This window comes from Gymnogyps californianus, chromosome 1 (assembly GCF_018139145.2).
Source record: "Gymnogyps californianus isolate 813 chromosome 1, ASM1813914v2, whole genome shotgun sequence".
NCBI classification, from domain to species: Eukaryota; Metazoa; Chordata; class Aves; order Accipitriformes; family Cathartidae; genus Gymnogyps; species Gymnogyps californianus.
Window position 1 is genome coordinate 130,026,766 of NC_059471.1, and position 16,964 is coordinate 130,043,729.

At 55.0% G+C, this 16,964-nt stretch overlaps 1 protein-coding gene across 1 annotated transcript; it reads right to left on the bottom strand.

Annotated features, from left to right (window-relative positions):
• Nucleotides 1-903: 903 nt before the first annotated feature.
• GPR156 (G protein-coupled receptor 156) lies at nucleotides 904-16,198 on the bottom strand. Its single transcript, XM_050912966.1, has 10 exons — nucleotides 16,130-16,198; nucleotides 15,869-16,011; nucleotides 13,006-13,142; nucleotides 10,456-10,591; nucleotides 9,497-9,607; nucleotides 8,317-8,442; nucleotides 7,762-7,857; nucleotides 4,703-4,939; nucleotides 2,686-2,844; nucleotides 904-2,085 (listed from the first exon to the last, which is right to left on the bottom strand). The coding sequence occupies exons 2-10, from the start codon at nucleotides 15,971-15,973 to the stop codon at nucleotides 904-906; spliced, it is 2,289 nt and encodes a 762-aa protein (XP_050768923.1). The 5' UTR covers nucleotides 15,974-16,011; nucleotides 16,130-16,198.
• Between the last annotated feature and the right edge of the window lie 766 nt (nucleotides 16,199-16,964).

Below are 16,964 nucleotides of genomic sequence, written 5' to 3' on the forward strand. Positions count from 1 at the left end.
ACCTCATTCCAGACTACATCATCCATACAAAGACATATAGAAGGGCACAAGCCCCAGAAAAACAAGGCAAAAAAAAAAAGAAAAAAAGAAAAACCTTTTCATATCCTCTTTTATGATTGCTAGCTTGTCTTTCCCTTCAGCTCTGACCTGAGTCTCACCTGCGACCATGCAACTGAACTACACAAAACGCAAAGACACCTCCAGGGACGTCACCTTTGGACTCCGTTTTCTCACTCATGCTACCAAAAAAAAACCCCCCGAAAGTCTCCTGCACACGCCCCACTCCAAGGTCCTTGCTTTGCCAGGGAGCAGCACGCCCCAGGCAAGCGGCAGCCTGCAACTGCTTCTGGCGTCCGGCTGTCTCCTATCTCCAGCTGGGCGTGATGCCGGTGGGAAGCTCTGCATCAGCAGCCGCGGGGGAAGGAGTCCTCTGTATGTCTGTCTGTCTGTCTGCTGCGTGCAAGAAGCCACGCATGTTTCTGAGACACAGCGCTGCTCCCCGCCAGTGCAGATCACCCAGCTCTCACAGGGAAAGCCCTTTGAGGTGGTGAAGTTTGGGCTCTCGCACGCCACCCAGCCCCAGTCTTTCCACTGCCGGCACCGGGACGGACAGCCGTGCCGGGTATCTGTGGGGTGCAGGCAGCTGCCTGGAGTAGCTGGGACAAAACCACCGCCACCTCCCCAAGTGCTGCCAACCACCTCTCAGCCAAACACAGTCTGCAGTCACCACTGACCAGGCTGGGGCTGACACTGCAGCCCGGAGCAGGGCAAGGTTTATTCCCGACCCCCAGATGCCAGAACAAGACGCATCCCTCGGAGGGATGCGTGGCTTTAGCATCACTGAAAACACGCAGTGTTTCAGGGGCGGGAGGGCACTTGCCTTTGGGGCAGGGGTGCTCCCAGTCACACAAAGGTGGGTTTCAGATCTTCTTTGAAATTCACCATGGGCTGGGGCCCGCTGTGGTGCTCTGTCCGGTGGCCCGTGCAGCCGCTGGGCTCTGTGTCTGTGTCCGTGCTACTGCTGCCCAGGGAGCCGCGTGGGCTCTGGAAGCAGACCTCACAGCAGGGCCGGTGGCAGCCGTGAAACATCTCCTCAGAGCTGCTGCTGCTGGAGTCGGAGTCCGGGTAATAGTACAGCGAGCGCAGGGAGGGCTCAGCGGGTCCCCTCGGGGTGCCCTGCCGCTGCTGCTGCTCCCGCAGGATGCACGGCGAAGCACCCTGGGACTCCGGCCATCCTGGCCATCCCTCTGGCTGGAGACAGACCTCCCCAGGAATGGCTGGAGGGGATGGTGCTGGTGGGTGAAGGAGCCCTCCACCAGCCATCTCCCCTTCCATCCCCAGGGAGATATGTGCTGACTCCCCACGGCCCCAGCTGCCCAGCTCCTTCACCCCGTGGCTGGCACGAGTGGACACGTGTCCGGGGAAGCGGGTGGAGGCAGGGGGCAGCAGGATCCTCCGCCGCCGCCTCGCCAGGTAGGGGCTGAGGGGCGTGCAGATGCCCGAGTAGCCCTCCTGGGCCCCCCACATTCCTCCCTGCTCGCCTGGGGGGCCCTGGCTGCCACGCGGGGGTCCCCCAGGTAAGGCCGGGCTGTACGTTTTGCCATCCAGGCTCAGCTCTTGCAAGATTTCCCGCAGCTTCTCGCTGCTCACATAGCTGACTTTGGGGGACGACTCCCACGCCACGCTAGCTGAGATGTCCTGGCCCGGCAGCTGCTCCGGAGGCTGCCCCTGCCCCACAGGTGTCCCGCACTCCTGGACATCCTTCAGGTCACGTTTGATGCCATCCCCCATGTCAAAAAGCAGCACCCGAGAGCAAACAGGCTCGTGGCTCACATGTTTCCGGAGGTCCTGAGCATCACTGCAAAGAGGTGGTGTACTCAGCAAGCAGGGAGGCTGCCACCCATCTCGCTCCGGATCTGGGGGGCAGCGGTCTCCCGGAGCTGCCGGGAGCTGTCCTGAGCTCCAGGTGCAGGGAGCTGCCTGCGGCGTGTGGGGGTCGCAGCCGCTGTCCGCAGACATCAGCCTCATCAGCTTCTCCTTGGTGCTGCTCACTTGCTCCTGCAGGCTTTCAATCACGGCGTTTTTCTGCGTCAAACAAATACGCCTGTCAAGCATGGGGTGGGCGGAGGGTACGAAAACACCGCCAATTTGGAAGCAGGCGCTGCCAGAAAACGAATCACCCCTCTCTGCATGGAGAGGTGCTCTGAGGCAGCGCAGCAGCAGGCCTGCAAGAGCCACACTGGCAGTGTGTGTGACCTCGTCCTCCCCTGGAGCCCCCCAGAGCCCCCCAGATGCAGGTTTGGGAATGGGGGCACTGGGGCAGGCAGCTCTCCAAGCCAGGGTGCTCCTGCCCATGCAGTGCAGGCTGAGGGCTTTCCTAAGATGGAGCATCTCCCCTCTGAATTAACCATGTCTGACTGGGCTGTGGGAACCAGGCTCTCCTGCTCTTCTCCCTACATGTTTTTTTTCAAACCCTCCAGATTATGCCTGAATTTTGGCACTTTGGCGTGCAGAGTGATGTGACAAAACAAAGCAGCTCTTCCCCTCAGGAGGGAAGAGGCTGGAGGGGGAACACCAGTGTGGACCAGGGTGTAAGGAAGGGCTTCCCACCCTGCAAAGCCTTCAGCCCACAAAAGGGAAGGGGAGAAGCCAGTGCGGCCGAGGGGGGCCGGCAGAGCCCCGTACCTCGGTGAGCAGCCGCTTCATGGAGTTTTTCTCCCCTATCAGCTGGCAGAGCTGCTCCTCGCTGTACACCGAGCGGCAGCTCCTGCTTGGGCTGGTGAAATATTTTGCCATGTGGCTCACGGTTTGGCTTTCTTCTTCAAAGGCTTTCCACTGCTTGAGCTGGGGAGTAGAAGAGGGCATTATCCGTGCGGCACGCACAGCCCCTGCCGACGCGGCGGGAGGCAGGCGCAGCTCGAGCGCGAAGGAGACAAAGGGACGGAGAGGGGGAGACAAAGGCAGGGTGTGACGGAGGAGCAGAGACGGGTGGCGAGAGACGGCTGGGCGAGGGGCTGCAGTGTCACTCGGAGCCTCCCACCCATCTGAGCCCTACCCTGGCCCTGGCCCCAGCTTTTAACGCAGAGAGGGTCGGTGCCTGCCTGTGCTGCAACCTCTAAGTGCGCTGTGAAAGCCCCCTCCCCTCTTCTCCCCCCTCCCTGACTCCGTGACAGACAAAGACAGTGTCACGCACGCCTCCTTATCCCCGAATCACCAGTGACAAGCTGAAAACCAGCAACGCTTAGTATCCGTTTTCTCGTCTAGTGTCTGCGTGGAAGCCTTGCGCAGCCCAGCTCCAGCTGCTCATCGATCTCGGATGAGCAATAGAAGAGCAGGCCCATTAGGAAAAACAAGTTGATGAATTAAAAGATCCAAGTTAAATAAAATGTTCGAGGCCCCCAGGCTACAGCAGAAAAATGGTACAGGCAGAGCGCAACTACAGCTTACCAGCTCCTCCGCCCTCACTCCAAGAGACCTCGCGCTTGGCAGAGCATCGCCAGCAGGCTTGGTGCTTGTCAGAGGAGGTTTGGATCCTGCTCCCAAGGGCTGCTCATCTAGTGGGTTGGGACTCTGCAGTTACACTGCGTCAACTGAGGTAGGAGGGGACCTCTGGAAATCATCTAGTCCAACCACCCTGCTCAAGCAAGGTCAGCTGGAGCAGGCTGCCCAGGACTGTGTCCAGCTGGGTCTTGAATACCTCCAAGGATGGAGACTCCACAACCTCTCTGGGCAACCTGCTCCAGTGCTTTACAACTTTCACAGAAAAAAAAACCTTTTTCTGATGTTTAAATAGAATTTCCTGTGTTTCAGTTTGCACCCATTGTCCTCTGTCCTGTCAGTGGACACCACCGAGAAGAGCCTGGCTCCCCCTTCCCTACTCCACCCCCATCGGTATTTATACACACTGGTGAGATCCCCTGAGCCCTGTCTTGCACAGATGTGCTCTTTCTTCAGCTTCACCTCTTCCTCCCTTTCTCACCTCACTTCCTTGAGCCCAAACATCCCTCCAAACATTAAACTGAGTAAATAACTGTTTCCTCTCCCTGTAACAATGGGAGCATTTTTCCCACTCATGTCATGGCCAGGCACACCAGGAGGACACAGGAAGCAGAAGAGCCTCGCCTCACCACAAAAGGCTTCCTTCAAACATCTCTGTGTCCTCCTCCTCACTTGCAGCAAAGCCCAGCTTCCTTCTCCAAGAGCACAGAGGAGGACAGCCTCCTCTGGGGACCATCAGCAGCCACGAAGCCTCTGAGCCTGGCAAGGCCATCTGGATGCCCAGAGCCTGGCTCCATCCCTGCCATAGGCAGAAACCCTCGGTGGGAGCGGGCGCATGGGGTATGAGGAGAGGACAACTGCATGAGAGACTGATCCCACCACCCACATGGAGGAGGAGGAGGAGGAGGGCAGCAGCCGCCTCGCCTCCACGCGTGCCCTCTGTGTGGCTGCCACCCGTGGCATGCTCTTGCAGGAGGCTTTCTGAGCAGCAGCTCTGCAACACGCCTGCACTCCTTGGAGACTCAGGGGACTTGCTTGGGGAAGCAGAGCCACCGGGGCCTTGGAGGACGAGCTGTGCAGGTGAGCCCGAACATTTGGGGAAAGAAGCAGGAAAATAAGTGCTTTCGCACACACAGCTGCTGTTGTTAAACTCCGAAAATGTGCCCATTTCCAGCCAGGTGGCGGGACAGAGGTGGCAGCATACCTGTGGGACAAAGATGAAGCAGTTGATCGTGGTTGTACACACGAAGATGCCTCCAGAGGTAAAACCAAACAGCAAGTTGTGCCAAGCACGGAAGAAACGGTGAACTAAGCAGACAGTGCTGGCAGCCAGGAAAACGAGGTTGACCCCAACGATGAGCGTCAAGGACTGGTTGACTGGCGGGGAGCTGACGTTGTCAGTCAGACCGGCCAAGTAGGTCCCATACAGCAGGAGGATACTCTGGAAGCAGAAAAAAGAGGTTTCCAGAGTGTGGAAAATTACAGCCTGACAGTGTCAACCCCCACCTCGTACCGAGCCCGGTGAGCTCAGATACACTCAGCACAATCCTAATTAATGCTCTTTGATCTATAATGCAGACCTTCAGCGCGCGGTGGTGACGCTGCAGCAAACACCCGGCACGCTGCTGCAGGTCAGAAGTGGGGCTGGGGAGGGAGGGCAGGAGCGAAGGCGCTGGCAGGCCCTGGGGGTCCCGACCGAGGGGCGCGAGGAGCTGAGGGTCAGGTTGGCAGGCGATGCCACAGAGCAGGGCACGGCTGGGAGAGGCAAGATGTGAAAAGCTCCCCTTGGGCAGCCTGGAGCAGGAGCAGCAAAGACAGAGAGACAAGAGACAGAGGTCCCTGCAGGGATGCGGCGGTGGGGTGCCATCAAGGAGCAACGACATACCTCTGAAGGAGCAGAAAGGAGATTCAGAAGGACATTCAGAAGGAAAAAGCAAGGCAGAAGAAGTAGGGGTTTAGACTGGACGGAAGAGGATGTACTTGGTGCCTCTTTAAATAGAAATCCAGGAAACTACCGGGTGCAATTCTTCTCCCTTCCCTTTGCTGTTTCCTGCCTGACTCTAGCAGCAGTGAAAAGGGCTAGAGAAGTGCTCTGTACACAGAGGCTCTCCCTCTCCCGGAGCAGGTCGGTTGTTTCAGAGCAGGCTTCCTCACCACGCTGCCCTCAAGTGCCCCATGTGTGCATCTTTCCAGTGTGCTTAGGATTAAACTACCCAGCAGGCTGAACCCCTCCTTCCCCAGGGCACACTGGCAGGAAACACCGAGTATTTTTTGCCCACCTCTGTAGCGCAGGGCATGGTGTCTGCCTTCATTTGGAAATACCATCTAACAAAATCCCTGCTGCTGTAAGGACCCAGAATACAGGGAACATGACTCCTACATTATTCCTGTGCTACCCAGTAAGTGCAACTGTCGGCCTTTTACTAAGAGACATTAAATTGTTATTTGGGCATCAAGAAGTGCTTTGTGACCTGTGGTGCAGATGTTCTGTAGACCCTTCTGGACCCCTCCATGCTGTGGCTGCTTGATGACCATGATGGCCACTGCCAGGGTTAGGGTCTGGAGGTACACTCTTACAGGCAAGAGGGGTTCACGTCCATGGTCTTTGGTGAGACTCCCAACTTCAGAGCACCATGAATTCTCAAGGTGGGGTTGTAACAGTGAGACCTGCCTCACTGGGAACTAGGCTGACACCCGACCCTGCTTCGTAGGATCTGCACTGGATCATAACCACATTCACCACGGGGCACCTGCAAATACATGGCCCGAAGGCAAGCCAACTCCTAATCCCTGAGCAAGAACAAAAACCAGCACCAGTTCCATTTAAAATTCGTATAGTCTGTCTGGGACACAGACAACAGCACTGCTGTCTAGTAATCTAGGACTTTCAGTAAGCACAGAACTAAGGTTTTTTGTTTGTTTGTTTGTTTTAATCTTGAGCAGAGGACTTTGCTCCTAATTCCAGGCACATCCCTGGCAAGTCATTTCTGTTCATTGCTCTGTGCCAGTAAAACCAGGATAAGGCACTGAGTAGCTTCACAATGGGCTGAGCACATTAATGCCGTGGAAGCTAAGAAGCGCTACATACACACAGAGATAGAGCCTACTCTTACATTAGTGTAAATCCAGATTAACTCCAGAGAAACCACTAAAGAAATAACTCCATGACCCCCAGTAGGCAGATAGGGTCAGGGTCAGGTTCAATGCAACGCTAACGAAGAGAAGCTGGGACTGGTAATAGGGATGTTTTATTCCAAAAAGCAGTTTGTAGAAGCTGTAGGCAAAAGCATTACCTGTCTAAACCCTAACACAAACTGCGGACAAAATCAGAGGTAGAGATACAGCACTGAGAGCCCAGGGAACATCTGCAATCCCTAGCACCAAAGGACTTTTAAGGATAGGCTAGACTAATGTCTTTAAAATGAAGTGTAGGGGGCAGAAGGACTTGGCCGTGTCGTGAGGTCTCTTTCTGCTCTTTTTCCTACGATTTTGGGTAGATGGTCAGTGAGTATTATCTTACAGTGAGTCAGAAAGGAACTGCCTGTACTGCACGCAGAGATGGAGCCATTCCCAAAGAAAGGCTGTGATCTCACAAGCTTCATCAACATCAGCTTTCTGAAATGCGTCCAGCCTCTGCAAACCCAGAGACACATGAGACCACAGATAATTACAGTGATAATTATACCTACATAGTTACATCAGTATAACTAACTCTTCTGGAATAAGAATGGCCACGTGCAAAGCTACACCAGTGAAAGTACCTCAGTGGTATAATTAAGCTGATACACATCCTGTAAAGGTAGGCACCAAGCACTTGTCATCAGCACCTCCTTGATTTGGAGTCAGAGGGCTCAGGGGTTGAGCCACATAGTGCATCACTGCAGTGGACGGTCATCTGAGGCTTGATGGAAAAAGTGTGCTTTAGAAAACAGTAAGACACAAGTTTTAAGAAGGGAGATAGATGAGGCGTGGGGGAGTTGCAAGGAGAGAACTAGAGAGACAGTATGTGCACGGTGTATGTAAAAGAGATGGTGAGGCAGGGAAAAAGTGGCTAACAGGGCTTTTACAAGGGAATGCAAGAAAACATCAAGACGGGAAGGACTAGAGATGGGAGGGCTTTCAAGATGAACAGGGGTAGCCGGAATCTGCAACAGGCATGTAGCTTGGGAGGGCAGCAAAACTACAAATGCTGCTAAACAGTTTAGGCTGTGAGACTGGGAGGAGGCGAGATACAATGCAAGAATCAATAAAGAGGTTACGTACCTTAAACCCTAAAATGAGAACGAGCCAAAGATCGGAATAAAGAGATGCGCAGGACTGCACCCGGCTCACTGAGCAGGTCATGCCTTTCTCTGTCGCCTAGGAGGCAAGGGGAAGGCAGAAGTGAAGGCTGCTGCCCCGGCTCGGCAGCAGGCACAGACTGATGGGCAGACAGGTGTACGCATCTGAGCAGGTCTCCTCTCTAAATTCCTAAAAGGAAAGGCCAAAGCTGGTGCTGCCAGGGGCAGAGGATTAAAGCGAGGAAGATTTTGGCACTCTGCTGCCAACAGGGCTGGTTAAACCTTTCTCTAAAGCATCTGCAGATGCAATGGACCTCTCCTGTGTCACCCAGGTGACCTGCACAGACCTGGAAATTTTGCAGCGGACCCTCATCTCTGTAATAGACCAGACATAAACCCAATCCAGAGCACCCAGAAGGCTTTCTGGCTTGTTTTAGTTCCTACTTTTTTTAAACAGCACCTCCAAATGCCTGACCATCCACCAACTTTGACCACAGAGATCAGACAGGACACGGCGCAACCCTCCTCATCCCTTTACCCGCAGTGAAACACTGAGGCTTCGGAAGCACTGGACTGGATCAGAGAACACCCACGTCAAGAGCAACACGGCGTCTGCCAGCACCAACGCTGCCACCATCGCCAGCAACTGGAGGTCTTTGATAATCTGCAAACACGCAAGAAGTAAGCATTACCATAGGGGCAAATGGACACCAATAACCTCCATCCCCTTGGGTCTCTTTCTGGTTATTTCTTCCAAGGGACATGTCCATCCTAATACTTTCCCCAGAGTGGAGTCCAGCGGCTCAACTACATCTGAGTCGGCTACAGGATCTCTGTCTCCAGCTCCCAAACTCTTGGAGACCTAATCAGGCTTGGGGCCAGGTATAAACCCTCCCCAATGGTGTGGCTAGCTGGTAAATGCTATGACAGAAAACAGCTCTTCGAAAACAAGAGTGTCATCCCTTATACCCATATCACAAGCAGAGACAAAAAGGGTGGGGGAAAAAAAGCTGGTAGGATTATCATTTTGCAAGTTTAACACGGATCGCCGTGCCTCAGGAATGGGAGTCCTTGCTGGTACCTGGTTCCCCTGCAAACCCTCTCATCTCGCCTTTCAGCCGAGACCTACTTTTTTTGCCATTGGAAAGTGGCCACTGAAAGCTGTAAGCACACTGTTACATGCACAAATTTATATAGGTGGCTCCCATTTCCCTCCCAGCCGCTGTATCCCCTTCCTTCAGTGCTGCAGAGGAGTACCCAGCGCTCCCTCCCTCCCTTCAAGAGGAGATCAGATGCATCTGGGGACAGCCCTACATCAGACGCCCTTGAGGATACCTGGTTTATTTTCATCCCGCAAAAACAATCAGCCCAGACCTGGACACAAACACCGGTGTGTAGCATAATGAATGCACGTGGCCGACGTAAAAAGAGAACAAGACCTCGCTCGGTGATGGGGCTGGGACTCCACCAGGGAACAGGCAGCCTGGCAGGGCACCCGCTTGCCTGTAGAGTGGAAAAGCTCCTGCCTCATTGCGCAGGAATAAATGAGGAGCCCGTGCCCAGCTAGGTGTGAAACCACACCTGTGATTGTGGCACCCATCCCTGTCACGTGCTGGTTTTATCTGCTATCCCACACCGGTTTGGGACTTGCTGGTGTTTGCCCCCCTTGGGGATTTTGCTGCCCCCCCACCCCCCACCCCTGGGTGCTGTGTACTCACCACCCGCTTGTCCGGCACCCGCTGGGTGAACACCTTGTAGAGCCGCCAGCTTTTCCCCAGGACGGGGCCAAACACCAGGGAGGTCCCCACGCACAGCAGGCAGAGCCGCACCTGCCGGGGGGAGGCGGGGGGCAGAGCGAGGGGGCTGAAGGGGCAGCCATGGGGCTCGCAGGGACACCCCACACCCTCCCACCCAGGGATGCAACAAAGATGGGGGGGATGTGTCTATGGTCTTCTTGCTTCTGGAGGGTCATACTGGATACTAGAAAACTGACCACAGGGTGAAATAAATTAAAAGGCGCGTATTCCTCTGCAGGCATGCCTGCTGCCCAACTTTTCCTCCTCACCCCGAGAGGCTCTTGTCAGAGGAGCAGGCAGGGAGAGCCAGGCAGCTTGCGAGCGGCAGGGGCATGGAGGGTCCCAGCACCAATAAATCACTCGCTGGCACCTCCGTTAATTATCCTCAGCCCGGCAGCTGAGCAGGATGGCAGGGTGTGCTCTCTCCCACATCCCACCCTCCCACCCGGGTGCATGCCCAGTCCCTGGTCTGGCAGGGCGGCTGCCCCAGGTCAGCACACGCGGGGTTCATCACACAGGTCAGAGTTTTGATGAAGATCTGCTTTGCAGCCAAAAAACTCTCCCGCAACGTCATGGCACCCGTGCCACGTCGGGCAGTGGCTGTGCGGAGGACCCCATCTCCCTTCAGGCTCCCCTCTCCCTGTTGCAGCCTGCCTGCCTCTCCCTGGGGACCTGCCTTGTGTTTCCCCCGGTGCGGCTGTGGTTTACACAATCAGCGAAGGCCATTCAGACGGAAAGCATCTGGTTGCGTTTTGTGTATGTGGAAACCACAGCCTGGCCGAATGCGCCCAGCAGCAAGGTGGTGACAGGCTGCAGCTAAGAGAGAGCATGTACAAACATGCATGTGTGAAGGCATCCGTCCCAGCAAACCCCCTGCTCACCTGAATAAGCTTTTCCACCGAGTCTCCGGACGGCAGGCTCTGCTCCTGAATCCCAAAGAGGTAAGCACTAGTGTAAGTCAAGCCACTGCCCAGCAGGGTCACAATGTTCAGATTGGGGCTGGACATCTTCACGATCCTCCAGGAAACAAAGCAGGGAAGGCAGTGACGGTTACTGAGCGTCATGACCTGGCAGCACAGGGGCAAGGTCCCCTTACAGGGATGATGATGGCCATAAGGGACGCTGACACACTGTCCCCCCCCAGCCCCTGCTCTTCACAGCTCCTCCAAAAGCTCAGCCATTGCTCCATGGTGCATACCCCATCCCCTCCATGGTGCATACCCCATCCTCTCCCCTGTATTGCTGGAGTGCTTCACTATCCTTAAAGTATTCGTTTTGCCCTACCCCGACACTCCTGTGGAACAGTAAGATCCCTTCTCCCCAAAACGGATGGGTACCAGGCTTGCCCCATGGCACCTCTACGCCCTGCATGGATCTGCGGCACAGAAAAGCATCCCTGAGGCAGCTTGAGCCAGCATCTTTATAGACAAAACTGTGGGAAGCCATGGGCTTTTAGCAGCAAAGCAGACAGGGTCACTGCAGCCAGGTCTCTCTGCTACCAGTGCCCGTGCCAGGCATGCAAAGCTGTGCAGCGGTGCCAGCATGTGCTGCGGCCACGCATCCCTGCAGCAGCACAGAGCCAGGGGAAGCAATGCCCCATGGTCACGCAGGTGGCACACAGCACCATGCCCAGCTCAGCCCTCCAGTTTCAAGGCCAACATCTTCCTCCACTGTCCTCTGCTGTAAAGGGGCAGAAGTGGAAAACCTCACCAACACAGCCCAGGGTGACTGTCCCCAGCAGTAAGCTTTGGGTACAGCAGCTACAAATACCTCCAGGAACAGGCTCTTCCCACTGCTCCTTCCTTTGAGGAGACACCTCCACCCTCAGCACAGTCTTAACTTCAGGAAGCTGCCAGCAACGTTCAGGTTACAGCTTCCCCTCCGTAATTTCACCCCATCACTCATAATCCTGTAACTGTATTCAGGGAGCGGAGAATCGACCCACCGATCTCTTCTGACCTGTCACCCTTCTCCAGCAAGCCCATCAAGTGAAAGCTGTAGCTCCTGCCATCCCCCTGTGTAGCTCCATCCCTTCGATCTGCTGCTAAGTCATTGCATTTCTCTACCCTTGAGCTCCTTCCTGGCTTGCTGCCTCGCAGACGCAGAGCCTGGGATTCAACCTGGCTCTCTCCCTCCCTGCCTTCCTCACCATGCCTCAGCCCCTGGGGAAAAATATTCATCAGCTCACCCTCTCAGCTGCACGCTGAAAAAGATCTCCTTTGCCCTCCCAGGTTCAGTAGGCAGACCAGTATTTATTTGCTGCAGTGCAAATAAATAACACACATTCATTACAGCTTGCTCTGAGAATTTCTTCAGGGGCCTAAATAATTTGGTAATCAATTAAGGTGGCCACCGAACTCAACACCACTCTGCTTCAGTAAATCAAGGGCTTGAGACCGGGATGCAGGTCATGCAGCTACTGCACCGCAGCAGGCACAGGGCTCAATATAAATCCTCACGAGCAGGACCCTCCTGAGTGCACGGTGGTTATAAGAAGTGTTAAGTTCCTTAACACAACCAGAGCACTGAAACAGCAGCAGCCCGGGCTGCACACAAGTGCACGTCTCTGTGCAAAACAACGGCAAATGGAGCACAAAGGCTTTGCCAGGTGAGGCTTGGGAAAGGGAAGTATCTCTGTGGGGGGATGCAGTTCAGAGACCAAGGGACCAATGAAGCTGAGGAGAAGGTGGCAAGGAGGCAGGTGAGACATCCAGAATTGCTGAGGAAGGCTAAGCACTGGCTGAGACAGTTTGAGCTACAAGGAATTGCTGAGCTTTCTGCTTGATTTATGCTGCATTCAGGGGAGCAGGACTTTTTACATCCTTTTTGCAGACTGAACAGCACCAAGGAAAGCCTGCACTTCACCACCAGCTTCTCTCACCAATGGAGACCATGTTCCCCACCAATACGGACAACCGCCAAGACCAAAAAAGGTTAGCAATATCTTCAAACCACAAGTGGCCCAACAGCAGGAAGGATATGTGTGCACTGTGGAGAGCATGATGGCTTTGCTCATGGAGCTATGCTGCTCAAAGTGATGCTCTCAAGACTGTGGAGTGGAGGAGGAGACCAGCTCTCTTTCTGCTCACTCCTGTTGATGGTTTTGTTGAATAGCACCTTCGGGACGAGACCATGCACTGCTGCCTGTGCCACGCCGGAGGGCATCCATGCTCTGTCTTGTCCACAGCTCCCTGCCTTGGGGAGGAAGGGAGCAGTCCAAGCAGGACTGTCTCTACCAGTGATCAACACTGGGTGTGATGGAGAAAGCTGCAATATCCCTGGCATTGCCTTTGCTTGCCCCGTGCTGCTCCTTCAGGCTTGTACCCTCCTGACCCTTAGCTGGCCATCAGCTCAGAGTCTGGTCCTGAAGGAGCCCAACCCCACTGCTCCAGCTCAGGGGAACTCTCATGGCAGAAGAGGGAAGCCCTTACCTGTTTTTCCTGAAGCGAATTGTGAAGACAAGAAAGAAGAGCGCTAGCAGGACTCCTCCAGTCAGGAATGTCCACACAACTCCCAGGAGAGCAGCAGAGAAGGACGGGGAGCTCTTCCCACTGCGGTCAGAAGATGTCTGCGGGAGGCAAAAGGGGCGAGGAGGAAGAGGATGCTGCTGGGGCTCCCAGCGGAGGTCCCTACTCGGGCATGATCGCTCCCACAGGTGCTCCTGCTCAGCCAGAAACCACATCTCCCAAACGACTCCTCATGAGCAGACACGCTGGCACCAGATCAAGACCCGCAGGCAGGGCTAGTGAGATGTGTGTAGACAGGACACATACTCTGCCACTTGCTGAGCGCACAGGAGGAGAGGGCAGTGCAGGAGCCCTCTTCTTATGGCCAACTAGCCAAATACGTAATGAAGCCGTACAAGTGACTCATAAACCTCAGGCAGCCCTGGTCGTGGGAGAAGGGAAAATGGGCTACGGTTCCCCACTATCCTTCTCTGGAAAGAAACCTCTGGAGAAAGACCTTGTGGTACCCCAGTTTGTAGCACGCTTCTTTGGAAAGTTGGGTAGGGCATCCTTGGCCCCCTACATGCAGCAGATAACCAACCAGCTGGCTGACGTGACCGGGAGCCAGCAGCAGAGCTGCCAGTCAGTGCAGAAAATGCAGAAAAGGGAGTGGGACAGCGTTTTTCAGACGCGTTACGCGGTGACACACCAAGCTGGGCTCCACCCGTCTCCCAGCTGCCTGGAAACTAACTTGGTCCTAGGTAGACATCAGCTGAGAACTGGCTTTTGAGGGACACTCCCAAAGCGGGTATGATGGAGGCACCTCTCTCCTTGCACGCAAGCGACCTTATGGTTTTAAATCTCCATTTAAAAATATTCTCTGCTATCTCCCTATTAACATAGGATGGATAAAATGATCCTAGGAGAAACAAGAAACCTATTTCTCCTGCGGATCTAAAATACTCCAACATTTTTAACAGGGTGTGCATGTGTGGGGTCATTCACACATACTATGTTTGCATGTTACTGACATCTTTTTTTTTCTTTAAAAAAAGTATCACTTTCACTTAACTGCTGGCACATCCCTTTTAAGGGGAAGGAGGAAGATAGGGACTGAGCTGGGATCACACACCTCCTCACTAACTTCTCTGGTGCTAAGTCCTTTCTCAGGTATTCCTGTTCACCTGCACGCAATTTCCATGGCAGACGACTATTTTCCCAACAGCTGCCACTGCCCCAAACTCCCAATTCTTCCTTCAAGGTCTGAGCTGTTTCTGCTTCCAGCCTTGCTAGAAATAAATCTGCAGGGAGAAGTAAGGCAGTCGTTTTGAGCTGATGCCTCGTCTCCCTCTTCCCCAGCCGGGCTCCATCTCCTCTGGGCGAGCAAGAACAAGGCACAGCTTAGAGAATTAAAGCCAACACGTAATTCTTAAAACAAAAACGTGCCACTGCCACGCGAGCACAGCTGATCTGCGGGCTCCTGGCCGCTCACATGCTGGTACCACGCTGGTCACAGGGCTGCTGGGTAAGGCAAACCCCTGGCTGGGAGAGACAGCTAGCCGAGAGCCGATGCTGCTGCTGCGTTATGCTGGGATACAGCTGCACGCACAGCTCAGCCCCACTCTGCAGCAGCATGGAGGGATCCCTGGGGAGGTATTAGTCTCCTTCCTGCAAACTGCTCCCCACCTCCTCTTCCCTCTCCCTGTCCCCTGGGGGGTCTTTTGGCTCTCTGGGAATTGAAGACCACAGCAGATAGTGGAGATGGTCAGCCAAGGTCAGTCCCCCTCCCCTTCCACCAGGACTCGCTGTGCAAAAACCCCATCATTCAGCACGAATCAGGGCCATCTTCCCACCTGCCTGGAGCTCAGAGGGGCTGACGGGGCTGCTCGGGGCCCGTACGAGGCTGTAATGCCATCCTATTTCTGCATCCTGCCTGGTCGAGCCCGAGGGTGACACCCGGCTTTTGCCATTAAGGTGAGCAGGACGGAGTCAGCATCCCAGGGCTCCCACACTTCACTCCCAGCTGCATCCACCAGCAGTATCTTTCCACTTCTGGTTGCTGCCAAAAGCGTTACTGCACCCTCTTCCTAGCAACCACCCAGGGATCAGAAACACCTCTGTGGTCTCCACCTTTCCTTTCCCAGCACACACCCCTCCACCCCGACTGCTGTTTCCCTGGATGTTGATGCTACTTGAAGTTGATGGAGCGCTTCATTTGCCGCTGAGCAGAGTAAATCCTGGCCCTAGCAGGGGGAATATTAATTGTAAGGCAGCTGCCAGAGCCAGAGGAGCCAAGCAGCTTACAGTCTTCTAATTAAAGGCCCATGGTTGTGCAGGATGTGGTAGAGAGTCGAGTGGGCCAAGCCTCACTGGTCCATCCAGCAGCCTCAAGCAAAGCCAACTGCAACTAAGTGCACCCCGGTGTCATTTCTACTGGCTTAGTGGTGGGGGGAGAGGTACCATTTATTATAGATGACTTTTAATTAAATCTTGCTCTATTCATATTTGAAAAGCACTTTGAGGTTCCAGGGGTGGGAAAGGTCAAGGGCAGAGGAGGCCACCCCATGCCACTCCTAAACAGCTGTCACGCCAGCCGACAAACGGGAGGGCTGCTTGACACGACTTGACTGTCGTGGCTGCTTCCTCACCTTCTGCCTAACTGCTGGGTGTCATCTAGGCAGGGCTTGTTCTCGGAGGCCATCCCAGGAGGTGACGGTGCGCAGCCTCTGGCTGGACCAGGATTGCTTGGCAGCTGCACCCCTGTGCCCCCCTCTCCGTCCCTCCACCCAAATCCACTTCTGCAGAGCAAACCTCATGCCCCAGAGCACTCCCCCACCTCCATACGTACCACTGTGACAGTGCAGAGCTCCTGCAGCGCCCGCTGCTGCTGCTCCTGGCTGCCAAAGCTGGAGCTGCCATCGCAGAGCTCAGAGCAGTTGAATCCCGGCTCCATAGCACATCCTCAGCCGTCATCCAGCCGTACCTTCGCCCCTGCCGCAAGGATGAGGGTCAGCTTTCTTCAGTGAGAAGAAGCCTTTGGCAGACACTGGATCTCCCCCCTGTCAGCAGGGCGTAGGGAAGGGGTCTGGCAGCCCAAGGCTGAGCTTACCCAAAGCGATGCGGTGCACATCCAGAGCCAGGATGGGGAGCACCCACCTCCCGGCGTCCCTCAGGGTGTCCTCTGCAGCAAGGCGAGTCAGCGCGGGGTGCAGATCCCCGCGGAGCACGGTGGCATCCCGAGCCCTGCTACACCACCCTGCAAACCAACACATGCCGGGGTCATGGCAGCCCCCGGCCCCTACACCTCAGCTGCAGAGCTGAAACCAGGTACCATGCCGGTTCGAGCCGGAGCGTGGCACCCCGGCACCCCGAGCTCACCGCAGCTTTCCTCTGCCAATGCATTCTCCTGCACATGTGCAATTTCAGGGTGTATCTTTGCAGGTCCTCTCCCTGCGCCAGCAGCCGCTGCTGGTTTCCTGGCGCGTTCCTTTCTTCCAGCAAAGAACCAGCAAGTGAAGACAACAACAAACAGCAACAAGTGTTGCCATCGCTTAATGGGACCTACACCCAGGCCTGCGTGAGCAGGGGAGGAAGGCGCTTGAATTACTGTGCTGGTTTTGGCTGGGATAGAGTTAATTTTCTTCATACTAGCTGGTAGGGGCTATGTTTTGGATTTGTGCTGAAAACAGTGTTGATAATTCAGGGATGTTTTAGTTACTGCTGAGCAGTGCTTACACAGAGTCAAGGCCTTTTCTGCTTCTCACACCACCCCACCAGCGACTAGGCTGGGGGTGCACAACAAGTTGGGAGGGGACACAGCTGGGACAGCTGACCCCAACGGACCAAAGGGATATTCCATACCATATAATGTCATGCTCGGCATATAAAGCTGGGGGAAGAAGAAGGACGGGGGGGACATTCGGAGTGATGGCGTTTGTCTTCCC

What these genes read in the sequence shown, in the direction of transcription:
- GPR156 (XM_050912966.1), bottom strand. Translation starts at nt 15,973, where the DNA reads ATGGAGCCGGGATTCAACTGCTCTGAGCTCTGCGATGGCAGCTCCAGC. An exon ending in ATTCGCTTCAGGAAAAACAG is followed by an intron (nt 10,592 to 13,005) that starts GTAAGGGCTTCC and finishes TGTTTCCTGGAG; the next exon opens with GATCGTGAAGATGTCCAGCC. An exon ending in TTCTCATTTTAGGGTTTAAG is followed by an intron (nt 4,940 to 7,761) that starts GTACGTAACCTC and finishes TTCTGCTTCCAG; the next exon opens with AGTATCCTCCTGCTGTATGG.